This window comes from Heterodontus francisci, chromosome 24 (assembly GCF_036365525.1).
Source record: "Heterodontus francisci isolate sHetFra1 chromosome 24, sHetFra1.hap1, whole genome shotgun sequence".
Taxonomy (NCBI): domain Eukaryota; kingdom Metazoa; phylum Chordata; class Chondrichthyes; order Heterodontiformes; family Heterodontidae; genus Heterodontus; species Heterodontus francisci.
This window is the reverse complement of record NC_090394.1, coordinates 39088750-39110190: the sequence shown is the minus strand read 5'-3', so window position 1 is coordinate 39110190 and position 21441 is coordinate 39088750. Positions and strand designations below refer to the sequence as shown.

Sequence of the window (21441 nt, the reverse complement as noted above, 5' to 3'; positions counted from 1 at the left end):
CTGGCTACCCTCTTGCTCTTTATATACGTATAAAAAGCCTTGGGATTCTCCTTAATCCTGTTTGCCAATGACTTTTCATGACCCCTTTTAGCCCTCCTGACTCCTTGCTTAAGTTCCTTCCTACTTTCTTTATATTCCTCAAGGGCTTCGTCTGTTCCCAGCCTTCTAGCCCTTACGAATGCTTTTTGTTTTTGACTAGCTAAAGAATGAATTTTCATTTATATATCTTATTTCCTGTCCTCAGTATGTTCCAAAGCACTTCGTAGTCAATGAATTATTTTGTTATATAGGAATATAGTGTAGCACACAACTAAATCCTGCAAACGTGAGATAAAGAGCCAGTTAATGTATCTTGGTGATGTTCGTTCAAGGATAAATATTGGCAGGACTTCAGGACAGCTCCCCTGGACTTCTTAACAATGTATTATGGGAACTTTTAAGTCTACCTGAACAAGCAGACAGGGGTTTTGTCCAAAAGATTTAACCTTTAACAACACAGCATGCGCTCAATACAACACTGAAGTGGTACCTAGATTACGTGCTGAAGACTATGGGGTGGGGCTTTAACTCATGACCTTCAGATGTGATCTAGTTTAGCAAAGGGAACTGAAATGGGTATTAGGCCCTCCACTTCAATGGGTTTGAAGCTCAGGAAGTCTAAGGAGTCCTAAATAACATGATGACTGATGCACTCCCTGTGCATTTCAGTCGTGTGCAACTAGCAACAAAAGTTGGTAGGCCATGGATCAGATTTGTACCCAAAAAAAACCAGGTGAACCGAGGTCCAATTTTGCACCCATTGTTAGCTATCTTTGAGACAAGCTGTCACTTGTGTAGCTACAGATGTTATAATCCTATTATCATTTCAGATGGTTAAATAACCTGTTTATTTACTTGTGATCCTTAGATGACCTGATTTACTTGGTTAACAATAAAAGACATATATAACACAACTTGGAGAGGGAAGAGAGAGCCTTTATAAACAGGTAACCTTTCTATACTAACTCATAAAACAAAACAAGCGTGTTACTGGAGCTCACGTTGAACTCATACGCACTGACAGCAATCCCGGAGGCTGCTCCTGTGCCAGCCAATCCGATGAAATGGCCACTTCCCACATTGCTGGCAAACAGCGATGCTCCAATCTAAAGGAGGAAAGTGAAAGAAGTCTCAGACCAGTCAGTGTCAAGTTCTATAATCGACAGTCAACAAATGAGGTCACAAGCCAGAATACTCACCGGCCACCATACCATGTTCTTCCCAGCTAAAAAGTAGCCTTTAACAGTGTTCCTCTTTGTCCTATGCATAGACTGACAGAAACAATAATGTGTCATTCTTAATCCAAGATAATTTTGTTCTAGCGACTGTAAGATCTCACATCAAAACAGTGATCCATTCCTTTCTCCTCGATCCAAGACTGACCCTCAAAGCTCTCCAGATGGGTGTAACGGTCCATCTGGAATCTTTGTGGTGCCTCATCCTGAAAAAAAGTTGGAGGGCAATCCGTTCCTGCCATTTTCACACAGGAGATTTTCCTATGACAACAGGAGGCCACTCAGCCCATCGTGTCTCTGCTGGCTATCCGATTAGTCCCACACCCCTGCTCTTTCCCCAAAACTCTGCAAATGTTTTCCCTTCAAATATTTATCCAATTTCCTTTGAAAGTTACTACTGAATCTGATTTCACCAACCTTTCACGTAGTGCATTCCAGATAACAACGCGCTACATGTGTTTTTTTTCCTCATGTCTACTCTAGTTCTTTTGCCAATCACCGTAGGTCTGCATCCTCTGGCTGTTGACCCTGCTGCCACTAGTTTCTCCTTATTTTCTCTATCAAAACCATTCATGATTTTGAATACCTCTATCAAATCTCCCCTTAACCTTTTCTGCTCTAAGAACACTAATCCCAGCTTCTCCAGTATCTTCACATATCTAAAGTCCCTCATTTTGGGTATCATTCTAGTAAATCTCTTCTGCATCCTCTTAAGGCCTTGATATCCTTCCTAAAAGGTGTGATACCCAGAATTGAACACAATACTCCAGTTGAAGGTTTATAAAGGTTTAGCATAACTTCCTTGCTTTTGTACTCTATGAGAGAAAAATTCGATTAGACCCAATATTCAGTGCAGGGATCACGATATGCGGTTATCCCCCGCTTGGTCCTGTTGAGGTGGACAGTATGCAAACTGCATGCTATCTGCTCATCAACCCCAGTTATAGCATGCAGACCCGTGCAAAATGCATTGCTGACTGGCTACACACACAGCAAGGGACCCAGTGCATGCATGGCAAGCACGACGCACAGCAAGCCTCCACTTCTCAAAAGCAGCCTGCCCCTCTTAAAGGAGAGCTGCGACGGGAGCTGTTGGAACAGTCTCAGGAAGGCTTTGATGGAAGGCAAATGGATCCATGGGCCAGAGAGAGTACTCCTGGGTTTTCAGATACACACAGGAGGTCAGTGATGGAGGTCAAAAGGAGCAGCAAAGCCAAGTTTCCACACAGGGCCAGGAAGCAGAACACATGTTTAACTGGGAGTGAGTAAGAGAGGCCATTAACAAGATCTGCAAGGTCCAAATGGCAGGCTGTTTAACATCACAATCTGCCTACTCTGCATACTTATGGCACATACATGGCACGCTCACACTAATGCCTTTACAGTCACAGTGTACCACACAGGCTGTGCTGTAAGTGACCAGAAGAGCGCCAGCCAATATTTTTACAATTTTGGGCTTCTATAGCGCAGCATCAGTGGCACTATAAAGCCCAATTTCACAATCTGTGACTATTAATAAGGCCAAGGATCCTGTATGCTTTTACAATAGCCTTTTCAACTTGTCCTGCCACCACCACATCTGGTCACTGCATAACATGCTTGTGTACATCTCCCTCTTCCCACCACAAATATACCATCATTCACAAACATTTCTCTATTAGCTGAACTCACACAACTCACATCCATCATCCCATCCATCACCATCCTCTACCCCGACTAATAAAATTGGCTTCCAGCGAACACAGCCCTTACCCAGAGTCCTACAGCCAAGACAAATAATAAATAGATGACCAGGACCACAATATCAGCCACATCCAGTATCTGCTGTGCTCTTGGAGTTTGGGCAGGGTCCACTGTGCTGGCTGGGGTGTTAGTTGTCTGCTCCATGGCCAACGGGATCTTGGTCTTCATCTCCATATCTCAGGCTTTGATGAGAATATTTTAAAAAAAGAATCAAATCGGATTTCATAATTGGAAAAATGAAATGATCACAATATTCTGTTAATAAATGCCAAAAAAGCACCTTAAAACTATCTTTAATTTGACAGTCTTATCTCGGAGAGTGTTGATAGAGTAGGTAGACCCTGCTGAATGCTTCTTACCTGAATTTCAGGTATAACTTTTTGCCTTTAGATAGGCATCACACAGTAATACTGAGCTACACTGTCTCAGCACTCATATGCGAGGGGCTACCACGGAAACAGGCAGAAGCAGGAAATCCTCCAGTACCAGTGGGAGCTGCTGTCCGAACAAGGCTCAGAAGAAAATGTGCTCTTTCTATACTTCTGAAAGATCAAATTCCAATCTTAGGTGTTATTAAGTAAATGAATAAATTCACTTTGGGTTAAAGTTTAAGTCAAATGTATTTATCTGATGTTAATTTATGCACAGCCAGGGAGCATCAAATCCTGTAAAAATCAACTGAACCTTGGAGTCCTTTAACAGCTTTCTCCTTATCTCCCAACAGCCTAGTATTCTGCAGTGTTCTCTTCCACTCTGATTAGTATCACTCTCTAGTTCCACAGGATGTCAACAACTTGCTCCCAGACCTCTGGCAATGTCACTGCTAGGAGTTTTATGAGAATGCTGCACCTTTATGCACCAATTGATACGAACAAACAAACGTACGAGTTAGCAGCAGGAGTAGGCCACTCAGCCCTTCAAGCCTGCTCTGCCATTCAATAAGATCACAGCTGATCTGATTGTACCCTCAACTCCACATTCCCGCCTACCCCCAAATACCTTTCACCTCCTTGTTTATCAAGAATCTATCTACCTCTGTCTTAAAAATATTCAAAGACTCTGCTTCCACCGCGTTTTGAGAAAGAGAGTTCCAAAGACTCACGACCCTCTGAGAGAAAAAAATTCTCCTCATCTCTGTCTTATATCAGCGACTCCTTATTTTTAAACAGTGACCCCTAGTTCTAGATTCTCCCACAAGGGGAAACATCCTTTCCATATCCACCCTGTCAAGACCCCTCAGAATCTTATATGTTTCAATCAAGTCACCTCTTACTCTTCTAAACTCCAGCGGATAAAAGCTTAGCCTGTCCAATCTTGCCTCATAAGACAACCCGCCCATTCCAGGTATTAGTCTAGTAACCTTCTCTGAACTGCTTCCAACACATTTACATCCTTCCTTAAATAAGGAGACTAGTACTGTACACAGTACTGCAGATGTGGTCTCACCAATGCCCTGTATAGCTGAAGCATAACCTCCCTACTTTTGTATTCAATTCCCCTCGCAATAAACAATAACATTCTATTAGCTTTCCTAATTACTTACAGTCCCTGCATACTAACCTTTTGTGATTCATGCACTAGGACACCCAGATACCTCAGCATCTCAGAGCTCTGCAATCTCTCACCATTTAGATAATATGCTTTTTCAGTCTTCCTGCCAAAATGGACAATTTCACCTTTTCCCACATTATTCTCCATTTGCCAGATCTTTATCTACTCACTTAACCTATCTCTATCCCTTTGTAGGCTTCTTATGTCCTCTTCACAATTTACTTTCCTACCTATCTTTGTGTCATCAGCAAATTTAGCAACCATACCTTCAGTCCCTTCATCCAAGTCATCTAAATAAATTGTAAAAAATCGAGGCCCCAGCACTGATCATCACACTATCTTTATCAGGACAAGTATAGGTGACATTCTCAACTAACGGAATCTTGCTTGCAAAGGGAAGTTTATCAAAAAATCATGGGTGGATTGCCTGCGACTTTCCATCCAATTATGTCAGTCAATGGAAAACTGGATTAAGCATCCACAATTATTCGTTAAGTTACCCGCTGTGGCTGAAGCTTCACCAACAATTTTGGGGCCTTGGAAAATTGCAGTCCAAAAGTCCTCATTGACTTTGCTTTACTGAAGTTCAAGTAAGAAAAACTGCATTCTCAATGTGAATGTAGGGCAGTCACAGAATCACAGAATTGTTACAATGCAGAAGGAGGCCATTCAGCCCATTGTGTCTGCACTGGCCCTCCGAAAGCACAACTCCCTCAGTTCCGTTCCCCCGCCTTCACCCCATAACCCTCCACATTTTTCCTTTATATATAACAGTCTAATTCCCTTTTGAATGCTTCAATTGAACCTGCCTCCATCACATCCTCAGGCAGCGCATTCCAGACCTTAACCACTCACTGCATGAAAAAGTTTTTCCTCATGTCACTCTGGCTTCTCTTACCAAATACTTTAAATCTGTGCCCTCTCGTTCTCGATCCTTTCACGAGTGGGAACAGTTTTTCTCTATCTACTCTGTCCAGACTCCTTATGATATTGAATACCTCTATCAAATCACCTCTCAGCCTTCTCTTCTCCAAGGAAAACAGTCCTAACTTCTCCAATCGATCTACATAACTGAAATTCCTCATCCCTGGAACCACTCTCATGAATCTTTTCTGTACTCTCTCCAATGCCCTCACATCTTTCCTAAAGTGCGGTGCCCAGAATTGGACGCAATATTTCAGCTGAGGCTGAACTAGTGTCTTATACAAGTTCAACATAACTTAATTGCTCTTGTACTCTATGCCCCTATTAATAAAGCCCAGGATACTGTATGCTTTATTAAATGCTTTCTCAACCTGTCCTGCCACCTTCATTGACTTATGCACATATACACCTAGGTCCCTCTGCTCCTGCATCCACTTTAAAATTGTGCCCTTTATTCTATATTGTTTCCTCATGTTCTTCCTACCACAATGAATCACTTCACATTTCACTGCATTGAACTTCATCTGCCCCTTGTCTGCCCATTCTACAACTTGTCTATGTCCTTTTGAAGTTCTACACTATTCTCCTCACAGTTCACAATGCTTCCAAGTTTCATATCATCTGCAAACTTTGAAATTGTGCCCTGTACACCAAGGTCTAGGTCATTAATATATATCAGGAAGTGCAAGGGTCCCAACACTGATCCCTGGGGAACTCCACTGCAAATCTTCATCCAGCCCGAAAAACATCCATTAACCACTACTCTTTGTTTACTGTCACTCAGCTAATTTCGTATTCATTACTACCATCCCTTTTATTCCATGAGCTACAAGTTTGCTCACAAGTCTGTTGTGTGGCACTGTATCAAATGCCTTATGAAAGTCCATGTACATTAACAGCATTGCCGTCATCAACCCTCTCCGTTACCTCCTCAGAAAACTCCAGCAAGTTAGTTAAACATGATTTTCCCTTAAGAAATCCGTGCTGCTTTCCTTAATTAACTCGCATTTGTCCATGTGACTATTGATTTTTGTCCCAAATTATTTTTTCTAGAACTTTCCCCACCACTGAAGTTAAACTGACTGGCCTGTAGTTGCTGGGCTTATCTTTACACCCTTTTTTGAACTAGGGTGTAACATTTGCAATTCCCCGGTCCTCTGGCACCACCCCTGAGTCTAAGAAGACTGAAAAATTATGGCCAGTGCCTCTGCTATTTCCACCCTCACTTCCCTCAGTATCTTTGGATCTTATCCGGCCCTGGTGCTTTATACACTTTAAGTTCAGACAGCCTATCTAATACTTACTCTTTATCAATTTTAAACCCCTCTAGTATCTGACTTACCTCCCAATTCAACATTGCCTGGGTTGCATCTTCTTCTTTGGTAAAGACAGATGCAAAGTATTCATTTAATACCTCAGCTATGCCCTCTGCCTCCATGTGTAAATCTCCTTTCTGGTCTCTAATCGGCCCCACTCCTCCTTTTACCACCTTTTAGCTATTTATATGCTTATAGAAAACTTTGGGATTTCCTTTAGTGCTAGCTGCCAGTTTCTTTTCATGCTCTCTCTTTGCTTCTTTATTTGCCTTTTCAATTGCCTCTCTGGACCTTCTATATTCAGTCTGGTTCTCAATAGTATTTTCTACCTGGCACCTATCATAAGCACACTTTTTCTTCATTATCTTAATCTCAACTTCTTTTGTCATCCAGGGAGCTCTGGATTTGTTTGCTCTACTTTTCCCCTTTGAGTGAACATTCCTTGACTGTGCCCCAACTACCTCTTCTTTGAAGGTAGCCCATAGTTCATCTATCAGTTTTCCTGCCAGCTTTTGACTCCAATTTATTCGCCCCAGCTCCACTCTTACCCCATTGAAATTGGCCTTCCCCCAGTTAATTATTCTTACTCTGGATTGCTCTTTGTCCTTTTCCATAGTCAGCCTAAACCTTATGATACAATGATCACTATCCCCTCAATGCTCTCCTACTGATATTTGATCGACTTGGCCCACCTCATTCCCAAGAACCAGGTCTAGCAGTGTTGGGAAATAAACCACTTTTCACTCTGTGTCCAGTGTCAGCATTAAGTAAACACTGGTAGATCAGGTGTTGCATTGGTAACAGGCTGGGTAAAACACCCTCTACAAAGTTTTCTAGGTTAAATGTAACATCAATGATGCAGAGTGAAGCCCCGACTACACTTCTCATCAACATGACTTTGCCCAATCTCAGAAGGTCACTTAGACCACACCAATACAACATTTTGTTTTTCTCTACCAGCCTTACTTCTATCTGATCACTAGATGATCTTGCAGATGAATACTAATTAGGGAGCAGTTTTGGGCTATGAAATTGTACTCAGTAGGATCTGAACTAAGACGATCCAAACATTGAACAAGAGATTGTCATTCCTTCAACTTTAAATGGATTAGGACCCAATCCAAGTGTTCAAAGCACAATTGATCTTAAATGAGCAGGAATAGGAGGGGTGAATTATTACTCACCGTCAACTCTGATAAGATTAACACTAAGATTCTAGAAAGTACAATGTACAAAGTTAATAATGGACATTGTCAGGTGATAAAGATCAACCTGTTGATCAATCTGTAACTGCAATAGAAAGGATTTGCATTTACAATGCACCTTTCATCATTTCAGGACATCCCAAAGTGCTTTACAGCTTTTGAAGTGTAGTCATTGCTGCAATGTAGGAAATGCGACCCCCAATTTATACACAACAAATTCCAAGACACTCGCTAACACATTTCCCTTTCTCTTGCAGGACAAGATGGAACACAACCAAAAGGAGCTAAACAGAGGAGATAGGCACTCCTGCATTTTCTAACCCTATGGAGGAGATGATGCTGACTATCATTGCGATGCTCATTGCTGATGCCTAGAGCAGCTGAAACCATCAAAGATGATGGTATCCTCACACCTCATCCTCCTTCTCACATCCCACTTCCCTTCATCCCATACTCTCTTCTGATTTACAAGTTGCAGATGATGTAAGCATGCACCTCCTACTTTCCACCTTCCCTGTACCACCACCTTACACTTGTGCCTTTTTCCTTTCAGATACCCAAGAGCTGCAACATAGCCAGGCAGTGAAGGAACAGCAACAAAAGATTGTTGGTGAAGACACAGCACTATTGCTTGATTTCACACTTGCAACCACCAGCTCAGATACAGACACTGTGCATAGCTTAGAGGATAGATTAGAGGCAAAGCTGCACATGATGATACACTGGATACAACTGGGCTGAAGCCAGGGGAGGGGGCAAGGATAGTGCAGGTGCAGCTAGAGGGTGAGGTCACACATGGGTTCCACTGCAGAAGATTCAGATGAACATTCAATGGTATGCACAATGAAATTCTTGGGGCATTGGGAAGCTTGTCAGAAAGAGTGCAGCCAATGTCAAGGAACATGGAGGAGTCCAGCACCAACTTGTCACATGGCTTTGTCCAGAGCTTGGAGTCCATTCTTTCCAGCAAGGGGGTGGTGGTCAACTCCATTTGCATACTCGTGGACCCAACCATGCTGCAGCATCTGATGGCTGATGTTGCAGCTTCCAGTGCAGCACACACAACAGCAACTCAACATCTGGGTGCTGCGATGGAAACTCAGACTGCTGTCATGCAAAGTCAGCTTGTTGCAATGCAAACTCAAGTTGCTGCCATCATGGCTGTGGATTACAGTGTACGAAAGAGCTTGCAAGGTGCCACAGCAGTCCAGCAATCTGTCTTCTAACAAATTACTAGGATTTCTGAGGCACCACCCTGATGTTTCATGGAGCACAAACCAACCGTCCTGTCTCTGGAAGACAGAAGTCATCTTCACACCCCTGTTTCTCTGCCAGTGCCCTTACTGTTGCCTGTCAGCCAGCCATCCTTGACTGCCACAGTCAATTCCAAGATGGTGCAATACACAGCCAGGCCTTCTAAGCCCAGAGTTGCTCTCTCCAATGCCATTTTCAGCTTCTTACACTGAAAGTCAGTAGCCCTCCGCTAGTTGTTCTACAAACACTGGGGTAGCACTGCATAGAAGCACTAGAAACATAGAAACATAGAAAATAGGAGCAGGAGTAGGCTATTCAGCCCTTCGAGCCTGCTCCGCCATTCATTATGATCATGGCTGATCATCCAACTCAGTAGCCTGTTCCCACTTTTGCCCCATACCCTTTGATCCCTTTCGACCCAAGAGCTATATCTAACTCCTTCTTGAAAACATACAATGTTTTGGCCTCAAATGCTTTCTGTGGTAGCGAATTCCATTGGCTCACCACTCTCTGGGTGAAGAAATTTCTCCTCATCTCAGTCCTGAAAGGTTTACCCCGTATCCTGAAACTATGACCCCTGGTTCTGGACTCCGCCACCATCAGGAACATCATTCCTGCATCTACCCTGTCAAATCCTGTTAGAATTTTATAGGTTTCTATGAGATCCCCCCTCACTCTTCTGAACTCCAATGAATGTAATCCTAACCAACTCAATCTCTCCTCATACATCAGTCCCGCCATCCCAGGAATCAGTCTGGAAAACCTTCGCTGCACTCCCTCTATAGCAAGAACATCCTTCCTCAGATAAAGAGACCAAAATTGCACACATAGTTCCAGGTGTGGCCTCACCAAGGCCTTGTATAATTGCAGCAAGACATCCCTGCTCCTGTACTCGAATCCTCTCGCTATGAAGGCCAACATACCATTTGCCTTTTTTACCGCTTGTTGCACCTGCATGCTTACCTTCAGCGACTGGTGTACGACAACACCCAGGTCTCGCTGCATATTCCCCTCTCAGTTTATAGCCGTTCAGATAATAATCTGCCTTCCTGTTTTTGCTACCAAAGTGGATAACCTCACATTTATCCACATTATACTGCATCTGCCATGCATTAGCCCACTCACTCAACTTGTCCACATCACCCTGAAGCCTCTCTGCATCCTTCTCACAACTCACCCTCCCACCCAGTTTTGTGTCATCTGCAAATTTGGAGATATTACATTTAGTTCCCTCATCTAAATCATTAATGTATATTGTGAATAGCTGGGGTCCTAGCACCGATCCCTGTGGTACCCCACAAGTCACTGCCTGCCATTCAGAAAAAGACCCATTTATCCCTACTCTTTGTTTCCTGTCTGCCAACCAATTTTCTATCCATCGCAATACACTACCCCCAATCCCATGCACTTTAATTTTACACGCTAATCTCTTATATGAGACTTTGTCGAAAGCCTTCTGAAAGTCCAAATAAACCACATCCACTGGCTCCCCCTCATCAACTCTACTAGTTACATCCTCGAAGAATTCTAGTAGATTTGTCAAGCATGATTTTCCTTTCGTAGATACACGCTGACTCTGCCCGATTCTACCACTGTTCTCTAAGTGCTCTGCTATAAAATCTTTGATAATGGACTCTGGAATTTTCCCCACTACTGACGTCAGGCTGACTGGTCTATAATTCCCTGCTTTCTCTCTACCTCCCTTTTTAAATAGTGGGGATACATTAACTACCCTCCAATCTGTAGGAACTGTTCCAGAGTCTATAGAATCTTGGAAGATGACCACCAATGCATCCACTATTTCTAGGGCCATTTCCTTAAGTACTCTGGGATGCATACCATCAGGCCCTGGGGATTTATTGGCCTTCAATCCCATCAATTTCCCCAACACCATTTCTCTACTAATACTGATTCCTTTCAGTTCCTCTCTCTCACTAAGCCCTGCGTTCCCCAACATTTCTGGTATGATATTTGTGTCCTCCTTTGTGAAGACAGAACCAAAGTTTGCATTTAGTTGATCAGCCATTTCTTTATTGCCCATAATAAATTCCCCTGTTTCTCACTGTAAAGGACCTACATTTGTCTTCAACAATCTTTTTCTCTTCACATACCTATAGAAACTTTTACAGTCAGTTTTTATGTTCCCCGCAAGCTTGCTCTCGTACTCTATTTTCCCCTTCTTAATCAATCCCTTGGTCCTGCTTTGCTGCATTCTAAACTGCTCCCAATCCTCAGGTCTGTTGTTTTTCCTGGCAAATTTATATGCCTCTTCCATGGATCTAATGCTATCTCTAATTTCCCTTGTTTTCCATGGTTTGGCTACCTTTCCCGTTTTACTTTTGCGCCAGACAGGGATAAACAATTGTTGCAGTTCATCCATGCACTCTTTAAATGTTTGCCATTGCCTATCCACCGTCATCCCTTTAAGTAACGTTTCCCAATCCGTCATAGCCAACTCGCGCCTCATACCTTCATAGTTTCCTTTACTAAGATTCAGGACCCTACATCCAGGGAGAAGACTCGGAGGGTGGAGTTCCGGACTGGTGAGTTACCTCGGGTGGAAAAAAACTGGGAAAAAAAACCTGAAAAAGTGATGTCACAGGAACGCTGTGACCTGATTGGCTGGTAGGGAATCTGCACTGAATTTGAAAATAAGACATTGATTAAAATTGGTTAAAACCCGAATTAACTAATTAATTAATAAGTAGAGGAGTAACTAAACCGGAGGGAGGAGATTACCGTATTTAGCATTTAATATTTATAGTAGAAATCTAGCGCTAGGGACCATATAGTTAATTGTAACTCAATTTAGTAAGGATTTAACAAGTATTTAAGTATTTATTGTAAATTAATTTATTAATTAGTGCTAGAAATGTCAGTTAGAGGGGTAAAGTGCTTCACCTGTGAGATGTGGGAGATCCGTGACGCTTCCAGCATTCCGGACAACAACATCTGCAGGAAGTGTACCCAATTGCAGCTCCTCACAGACCGCATGGATTGGTTGGAGCAGCAATTGAATGCACTTAGGAGCATGCAGGTGGCGGAAAGCATCATAGACAGGAGTTTTAGAGACGTGGTTACACCCAAGGTGCAGGCAGATAGATGGGTGACCGCTAGAAGGGGCAGGCAGTCAGTGCAGGAATCCCCTGTGGCTATCCCCCTCTCTAACAAGTATACCGTTTTGGATACTGTTGGGGGGGATGGCCTATCAGGGGAAAACAACAGCAGCAGCCAGAGCAGTGGCACCACGGCTGGCTGTGTTGTTCAGCAGGGAGGGAGAAAGCGCAGAAGAGCAATAGACATAGGGGACTCTATAGTTAGGGGCACAGATAGGCACTTCTGTGGACGTGAAAGAGACTCCAGGATGGTATGTTGCCTCCCTGGTGCCAGGGTCAAGGATGTCTCTGAACGGGCAGGGGGCATTCTGAAGGGGGAGGGTGAACAGCCAGACGTTGTGGTACACATTGGTATTAACGACATAGGCAGGAAGAGTGACGAGATCCTGCAGGGGGAGTTCAGGGAGTTAGGTAGAAAGTTAAAAAAGTAGTCCTCTAGGGTTGTAATCTTGGGATTACTCCCTGTGCCACGTGCCAGTGAGGCTAGAAATAGGAAGATAGTGCAGCTAAACACGTTGCTGAACAGCTGGTAGGAGGGAAGGTTTCAGATATCTGGATCATTGGGATCTCTTCCGGGACAGGTGGGACCTGTACAAGAAGGACGGGTTGCATCTAAACTGGAGGGGCACAAATATCCTGGCTGCGAGGTTTGCTAGCGTCACTTGGGAGGGTTTAAACTAGTGTGGCAGGGGGATGGGAACCAGAGCAGTAGGTCAGCAGGTGAAATAAATGAGGGGGAACTAGTAAATAAGGCCAGTAAGACTAAGAGGAAGAGCAGGCAGGGAGATGTTGTTGAGCACAGTGGGACTGGTGGTCTGAAGTGCATTTGTTTCAATGCGAGAAGTATAACAGGTAAGGCAGATGAACTTAGAGCTTGGATTAGTACTTGGAAATATGATGTTGTTGCTATTACAGAGACTTGGTTGAGGGAAGGGCAGGATTGGCAGCTAAACGTTCCAGGATTTAGAAGCTTCAGGCGGGATAGAGGGGGATGTAAAAGGGGTGGGGGAGTTGCATTCCTGATTAAGGAGAATATCACAGCTGTACTGCGGGAGGACACCTCAGAGAGGTCATACAGCGAGGCAATATGGGTAGAGCTCAGGAATAGGAAGGGTGCAGTCACAACGTTGGGGGTTTACTACAGGCCTCCCAACAGCCAGCGGGAGGTAGAGGAACAGATATGTAGACAGATTTTGGAAAGATGTAAAAGCAACAGGGTTGTAGTGGTGGGTGATTTTAACCCCCTATATTGACTGGGACTCACTTAGTGCTAGGGGCTTGGATGGGGCAGAATTTGTAAAGAGCATCCAGGAGCACTTCTTGAAACAATATGTAGATAGTCCAACTAGGGAAGGGGCCGTACTGGACCTGGTATTGGGGAATGAGCCCGGCCAGGTGGTCGAAGTTTCAGTAGGGAAGCATTTCGGGAGCAGTGACCATAATTCTGTAAGTTTTAAGGTACTTGTGGATAAGGATAAGAGTAGTCCTCGGGTTAACGTGCCAAATTGGGGGAAGGCTAATTATAACAATATTAGGCAGGAACTGAAGAATTTAGATTGGGGGCGGCTGTTTGAGGGTAAATCAACATCTGACGTGGGAGTCTTTCAAACTTCAGTTGATTAGAGTCCAGGACCGGCATGTTCCTGTGAGGAAGAAAGATAAGTTTGGCAAGTTTCGGGAACCTTGGATAACGAGGGATATTGTGAGCCTAGTCAAAAAGAAAAAGGAAGCATTCGTAAGGGCTAGAAGGCTGGGAACAGACGAAGCCCTTGAGGAATATAAAGAAAGTCTTCTTCCTTGGCCTCCTTGTCTCGGGAGACAATGGGTAAGCGCCTGCAGGTGGTCAGTGGTTTGTGGAGCAGCGCCTGGAGTGGCTATAAAGGCCAATACTAGACTGACAGACTCTTCCACAGGTGCTGCAGATAAAATTGGTTGTCAGGGCTGTTTTGCAGTTGGCTCTCCCCTTGCGCTTCTGTCTTTTTTCCTGCCAACTGCTAAGTCTCTTCGACTCGCCACACTTTAGCCCCACCTTTATGGCTGCCCGCCAGCTCTGGCGATCGCTGGCAACTGACTCCCACGACTTGTGATCAATGTCACAGGACTTCATGTTGCATTTGCAGACGTCTTTAAAGCGGAGACATGGACCACCGGTGGGTCTGATACCAGTGGCGAGCTCGCAGTACAAAGTATCCTTGGGGATCCTGCCATCTTCCATGTGGCTCACATGGCCAAGCCATCTCAAGCGCCACTGACTCAGTAGGGTGTATAAGCTGGGGATGTTGGCTGCCTCGAGGACTTCTGTGTTGGAGATATGGTCCTGCCACATGATGCCAAGGATTCTCCGGAGGCAGCGAAGATGGAATGAATTGAGACGTCGCTCTTGTCTGACATATGTTGTCCAGGCCTCGCTGCCGTAGAGCAAGGTACTGAGGACACAGGCTTGATACACGCGGACTTTTGTGTTCCGTGTCAGTGCGCCATTTTCCCACATTCTCTTGGCCAGTCTGGACATAGCAGTGGAAGCCTTTCCCATGCGCTTGTTGATTTCTGCATCGAGAGACAGGTTACTGGTGAAATCAACAGAAATCAACAAGCGTAAAGAAAGTAGGAAGGAACTTAAGCAAGGAGTCAGGAGGGCTAAAAGGGGTCATGAAAAGTCATTGGCAAACAGGATTAAGGAGAATCCCAAGGCTTTTTATACGTATATAAAGAGCAAGGTACTAAATGAGTACTTTGCATCAGTATTCACCAAAGAGAAGAACTTGGTGGATGATGAATCTAGAGAAGGGAGTGTAGATAGTCTGGGTCATGTCGATATCAAAAAGGAGGAGGTGTTGGGCATCTTGAAAAACATTAAGGTAGATAAGTCCCCAGGGCCTGATGGGATCGACCCCAGAATACTGAGGGAGGCAAGGGAGGAAATTGTTGGGGCCTTGATAGAAATCTTTGTATCCTCATTGGCAACAGGTGAGGTCCCAGCAGACTGGAGAATAGCCAATGTTGTTCCTTTGTTTAAGAAGGGTAGCAAGGATAATACAGGAAATTATAGGCCGATGAGCCTTACGTCAGTGGTAGGGAAATTATTGGAGAGGATTCTTCAGGACAGGATTTACTCCCATTTGGAAACAAATGAACTTATTAACGAGAGGAGACATGGTTTTGTGAAGGGGAGGTCGTGTCTCACTAACTTGATCGGGTTTTTTGAGGAAGTGACGAAGAAGGGCAGTGGATGTTTTCTACATGGACTTCAGTAAAGCCTTTGACAAGGTCCCTCATGGCAGATTGATACAAAAGGTGAAGTCACACGGGATCAGAGGTGAGCTGGCAAGATGGATACAGAACTGGCTCGGTCATAGAAGACAGAGAGTAACAGTGGAAGGGTGCTGTTCTGAATGGAGGGCTGTGACTAGTGGTGTTCCGTAGGGATCAGTGCTGGGACCTTTGCTGTTTGTAGTATATATAAATGATTTGGAGGAAAATGTAGTTGGTCTGATTAGTAAGTTTGCGGACGACACATAGATTGGTAGAGTTGCGGATAGTGATGAGGATTGTCAGAGAATACAGTAGGATATAGATCAGTTGGAGACTTGGGCGGAGAAATGGCAGATGGAGTTTAATCCGGACAAATGTGAGGTAATGCATTTTGGAAGGTCTAATACAGGTGGGAAGTATACAGTAAATGGCAGAACCTTTAGGAGTATTGACAGGCAGAGAGATCTGGACGTACAGGTCCACAGATCACTGAAAGTGGCAACGCAGGTGTATAAGGTAGTCAAGAAGGCATACAGCATGCTTGCCTTCATCGGTCGGGGTATAGAGTATAAAAATTGGCAAGTCATGCTGCAGCTGTACAGAACCTTAGTTAGGCCACACTTGGAATATTGCGTGCAATTCTGGTCGCCACACTACCAGAAGGATGTGGAGGCTTTGGAGAGGGTGCAGAAGAGGTTTACCAGGATGTTGCCTGGTCTGGAGGGTATTAGTTATGAGGAGAGGTTGGATAAACTCGGTTCTGAAGAAGGGTCACTGACCTGAAACGTTAACTCTGCTTCTCTCTCCACAGATGCTGCCAGACCTGCTGAGTATTTCCAGCATTTCTTGTTTTTATTTCAGATTTCCAGCATCCGCAGTGTTATGCTTTTGTATTTGGATAAACTCGAATTGTTTTCACTGGAACGACGGAGGTGGAGGGGCGACATGATAGAGGTTTACAAAGTTATGAGTGGCATGGACAGAGTGGATAGTCAGAAGCTTTTTCCCAGGGTGGAAGAGCCAGTTACTAGGGGATTTAGGTTTAAGCTGCGAGGGGCAAAGTTTAGAGGGGATGTGCGAGGCAAGTTTTTTACATACAGGGTGGTGAGTGCCTGGAACTTGCTGCCGGGGGAGGTGGTGGAAGCAGGTACAATAGCGATGTTTAAGAGGCATCTGGACAAATACATGAATAGGATGGGAATACAGGAATACGGACCCCGGAAGTGCAGAAGGTTTTATTTTAGACAGGCATCGAGATCGGCGCAGGCTTAGAGGGCCGAATGGCCTGTTCCTGTGCTGTACTTTTCTTTGTTCTTTGTCTCAGAATCAACTACGTCACTCTCCATCTTGATGAAGAATTCTATCATATTATGGTCGCTCGTCCCCAAGGGGACTCGCACCACTAGATTGTCAATTATTCCTCTCTCATTACACAATACCCAGTCCAGGATGGCCTTTTCTCTAGTTAGTTCCTCAACGTATTGGTCTAGAAAACCATCCCGTATATACTCCAAGAATTCATCCTCTATCGTATTGTGACTAATTTGATTTGCCCAATCTATATGCAGATGAAAGTCACCCAAAATTACAGATGTTCCTTTATCGCATGCATCTCTAATTTCCTGTTTAATGCCATTCCCAAAATCACCACTACAGTTTGGGGTTCTGTATACAACCCCACTAACGTTTTTTGCCCCTTAGTGTTTCTCAGCCCTACCCATACAGATTCCACATCGTCAGAGCTAATATCTTTCCTCACTATTGCGTTAATTTTCTCTTTAACCAAAAGGCAACTCCACCACCTTTTGCTTTTTGTCTGTCCTTCCTAAGTACTGAATACCCCTGAATGTTCATTTCCCATCCCTGGTTACCTTGTAGCCTTGTCTCCGTAATCCCTACTATATCATACCCGTTTACATCTATTTGCGCGATTAATTCATTCACTTTATTGCGAATGCTCCGCACGTTAAGGCACAAAGCCTTAGGCTTATCTTTTTAACATTACTTGTCCCCTTCCCATTATTTTTCACTGTGGTCCTGTTTGATTCTGGCCCTTGATTTCTCTGCCTATCACTTTTCTTATTCCCCTTACTGTCTTTTGTTCTTGTCTTTGATCCCCCCTCCGCTGACTCCTTGCAAAGGTTCCCATCCCCCTGCCATTTTAGTTTAAGCAAAGGCATGCTGAAGACAGGCACTAAGGGAATACGCAAGACTGATTAGTTGACTTTTGTATGCAATATGGCACAATTTAATTTATACATTTGGTTTGGAATGTTTATTTTGTGGTGGCTTTCATTTTTGCATTGTGGCCAAGTGGACTCTGTGATGGTCAGTGATAGATGGTCAGTGAGTATCTGGTTTATGCAGAAGCCTTGAAGTCAGAGAATGCTCCTTCAGCACTGCCACACCACTCCTTGTAGGCTTTTGCAGCATTAAACAACAATAGAAAGCACCAAAAACTATTGCAATCAAGGCACGGGCCAGTAGAAACCAATCAGCAACTAACTTGTAAGTAGTTGATTATCTCTTTAAATAGTGCTGGTTGTGGGTGCCCCTCCTGCTGCTGAATCCATGTTCTGCTGTGCAAGAAACATTAACTGGAGCATTGAGCTCCAAAATGGCACCACTGGCATCAAATCAGCATCATACGCTGATTGACATCACAATCTGCCTGCTCTGCATACTTCCGGTGACCATTCATTGCATATGTTCAGGGAAAATTGTGTTTAACTAACTTGCTTGAGTTTTTTGATGAGTTGACAGAGAGGGTTGATGAGGATAATGTGGTTGATGTGGTGTACACGGACTTCCAAAAGGCATTTGATAAAGTGCCACACAACAGGCTTGTCAGCAAAGTTAGAGCCCATGGAATAAAAGGAACATTAGCAGCATGGATACGAAATTCGCTGGGTGACAGGAAACAGAGATTAGTGGTGAATGGTTGTTTTTCGGATTGGAGGAAGGTATATCATGGGGTTCCCCAGAGGTCAGTGTTAGGGCCCCTACTTTTCTTGATGTATATTAATGACCTATACTTGGGCATACAGGGCACAATTAAAATTTGTAGATGACACAAAACTTGGAAATATTGTGAACTGTGAGGAGGATAGTGATAGACTTCAAGAGGACAAAGACAGGCTGATGGAATGGGCGGACAAGTGGCAGATGAAATTTAATCCAGAAAAGTGTGAAGAGGTTCATTTTGTTAGGAAGAACAAGGAGAGGCAGCATAAAATAAGGGGTACAATTCTAAAAGGAGTGCAGGAACAGAGGGACCTGGGAGTATATGTGAACAAATCATTGCAGGGGGCAGGGTAGGTTGAGAAAGTGATTAATAAAGCATACAGGATCCTGGGCTTTATAAATAGGGACATAGAGTACAAAAGCAAAGAAATTATGATAAATCTGCATAAACCTAGTTCAACCTCAACTGGAGAATTGTGTCCAGTTCTGAGCACCACACTTTAGGAAGGATGTGAAGGCATTAGAGAGAGTGCAGAAAAGATTCACGAGAATTGTTCCAGGTATGAGGAACTTCAGTTACATGGAGAAGCAGGGGTTCTTCTCCTTGGAGAAGAGAAGATTAAAAGGAGATTTGATAGAGGTGTTCAAAAATCATGAGGCGTCTGGAAAGAGTAAATAGGGAGAAACTGTTCCCGATGGTGGAAGGATCAAGAACCAGAGCTCACCGATTTAAGGAGATTGGCAAAAGAAGCAATGGCAACATGAGGAAAAACCTTTTTATGCAGCAAATGGTTAGGATCTGGAATGTACTGCCAGAGAATGTGGTGGAGACAGACTCAATCATGCTTTGAAAAGGGATTGGATTGTTATTTGAAGAGAAAACATTTGCAGGGCTATGGGGAAAAAATGGAAAGTGAGACTAGCTGAGTTGCTCTTTCAGAGAGCCAGCACAGACACGATGGTCCGAATGGCTTTCTTCTGTGCTGTAACCATTCTATGATTCTTTGATTTTACGTGCTAACACCATCACAAATATGATATCTGCACAAATCAACCCAAAAGTGTGCACATGCACTGCGAATGCCATTTTGGAGCTCTAAGTGGCACCCAAAAAGTATATGCTAACAACCTTAATTTCTTGTCCAAGGCATTTTAAATGGACACCAAGAAGTATTCCCATAGACAATAATATCAGCATTAGATAATTTTACTTACACAGAGCAGCATGTTTATTGCTGCAAGGCTGAGTGCATGCATGACCCCAAGGACACTATGAGACAGCATACTTTGAGCTGAGACATTAAGCACAAAGATGCATTTCAGGAAGTTCTGGGGATTTCAAGTTGTTAATTGCCTCGTATACTGCTTAACGAGTGGTTTATAATTATTGTTGCTGATGCATGCTGATTTGCTGGGCTCTTCATGATTTATAATGGAATTTAATCTTACAGAAACTTCACTGTTCAAAGTTTACAAGTGTATAGCTGGGACATGGCTCAAAGCATGTTCAATAAATTTGGTGTTAACAAACCGAACATCTACTTTACACATCATGGTGCAGCTAATATTCAAAACTATCTCAACTGTTAAATATTTTTACCATTTAATAATTTCCGCCATGTGTAATGTGAAGTAGCAAGATGTGGGAGCTTATAGGATTGCCAACTCTGGTTGAATACATTCCTGGAGATTTAATCACATGACCTTCTCGCTTCCAATGTCCTTGCACAGTCAAACAGCCTATTGTCCCATCTCCAATACATTTATAAACAATAATAAACAACAGTGTTCAAAGGAAATGAAAAGAAGTTTTATGCCTGTCCGATGTTTCTCCTGGGTTGCTTAAACATTATTCTTTAATTCCTGGAGGGTTGGCAATCATAATGGAATATAACATTGCATTGAATAGAACAATACGTATTTTTCTTATTCCTAATTGTGTTGTCTCATATTTGGAGCGGTTACTGATTTGGTTATCTCAGCAAGACCTATCAGACAATCTGTCTTCCCTGTCTTTATTTGCTTTTTATTCGCTAGCTTCTAGGGTTTTGACACTGTCAGCTGTCGGTGCGTACTACCATGGTTTACTGCTGATCCCATTCATGTGGATGATTTTATGTATTCCACTCAGATTGACCAATAACATGAATTGGGTGATGGGGAAGTTACATCCTCACAACAAACTTTGAGACTTGGGTGTTCCTCTGTTCATCCTTAAGCTTTCAAAAAGAATTTATTGTTTTTGTGGCTGCTCTTTGTTCAATTTACTGGATTACATTTCATTTGACCTTTAGGTACCTGACTTTGTGGTTTAGCTGATTTAAAAAAGCAAATATATAGTGACCATTAACTTTGTCTTATTTACATAATTGTAGAGCATGGTAATCCTTCTTATCAGATGGATAGTAGAGTGGACCTGTTGTTTGAAACTGGAGCCTGACTGAGATTCTTGTAAAGAGAAAGGAACTTGCATTTCTATAGCACTATTCACAATCTCAGAATATCCCAAACTGTTCTATAGTCAATGAAGGACTTTTGAAGTACAGTCACTGTTGCAATGGAAAACACAGCAGCCAATTTGCACACAGTAAGGTGCCACAAACAGCAATGTGAAAATGACTAGGTAATTTTCTTTTATTTTTAGTGATGTTTCGTTTTCATAGACCTGAAAATCCTTATTTTTCTTGTTTTGACTGCCCCTGCGGTAAACCTAGTAAATCAGAGGCTGTGACCTACTGTCAATGTGTGACTACTTCGGTGTGTGCAATTCTGGTTAAGTTCTACTTGACCTGAGACTGGTTAACCTTTTGTTTTTTTTATTGGATGAATGACAGCATGCTGG

The 21441-nt window shown here is 43.3% G+C and overlaps 1 protein-coding gene across 9 annotated transcripts in view; it reads right to left on the bottom strand.

The window, feature by feature from the left end:
* Positions 1 to 3550, bottom strand: part of slc5a11 (solute carrier family 5 member 11) — a 52781-nt gene extending 49231 nt beyond the window's left edge. For 3 of the 9 annotated variants that reach the window (XM_068055984.1, XM_068055988.1, XM_068055987.1), the window contains exons 1-4: positions 3298 to 3550; positions 3027 to 3199; positions 1239 to 1310; positions 1041 to 1145 (exon numbers count right to left, since the gene is read on the bottom strand). In XM_068055984.1, the coding sequence (XP_067912085.1) occupies positions 1041 to 1145; positions 1239 to 1310; positions 3027 to 3191 (342 nt within the window). In that variant the 5' untranslated portion in view covers positions 3192 to 3199; positions 3298 to 3550. The remainder of the gene's footprint in view (positions 1 to 1040; positions 1146 to 1238; positions 1311 to 3026; positions 3200 to 3297) is intronic. The other 6 variants (XM_068055990.1, XM_068055991.1, XM_068055985.1 and 3 more) reach the window with 5 other exon arrangements.
* Positions 3551 to 21441: the final 17891 nt, after the last annotated feature.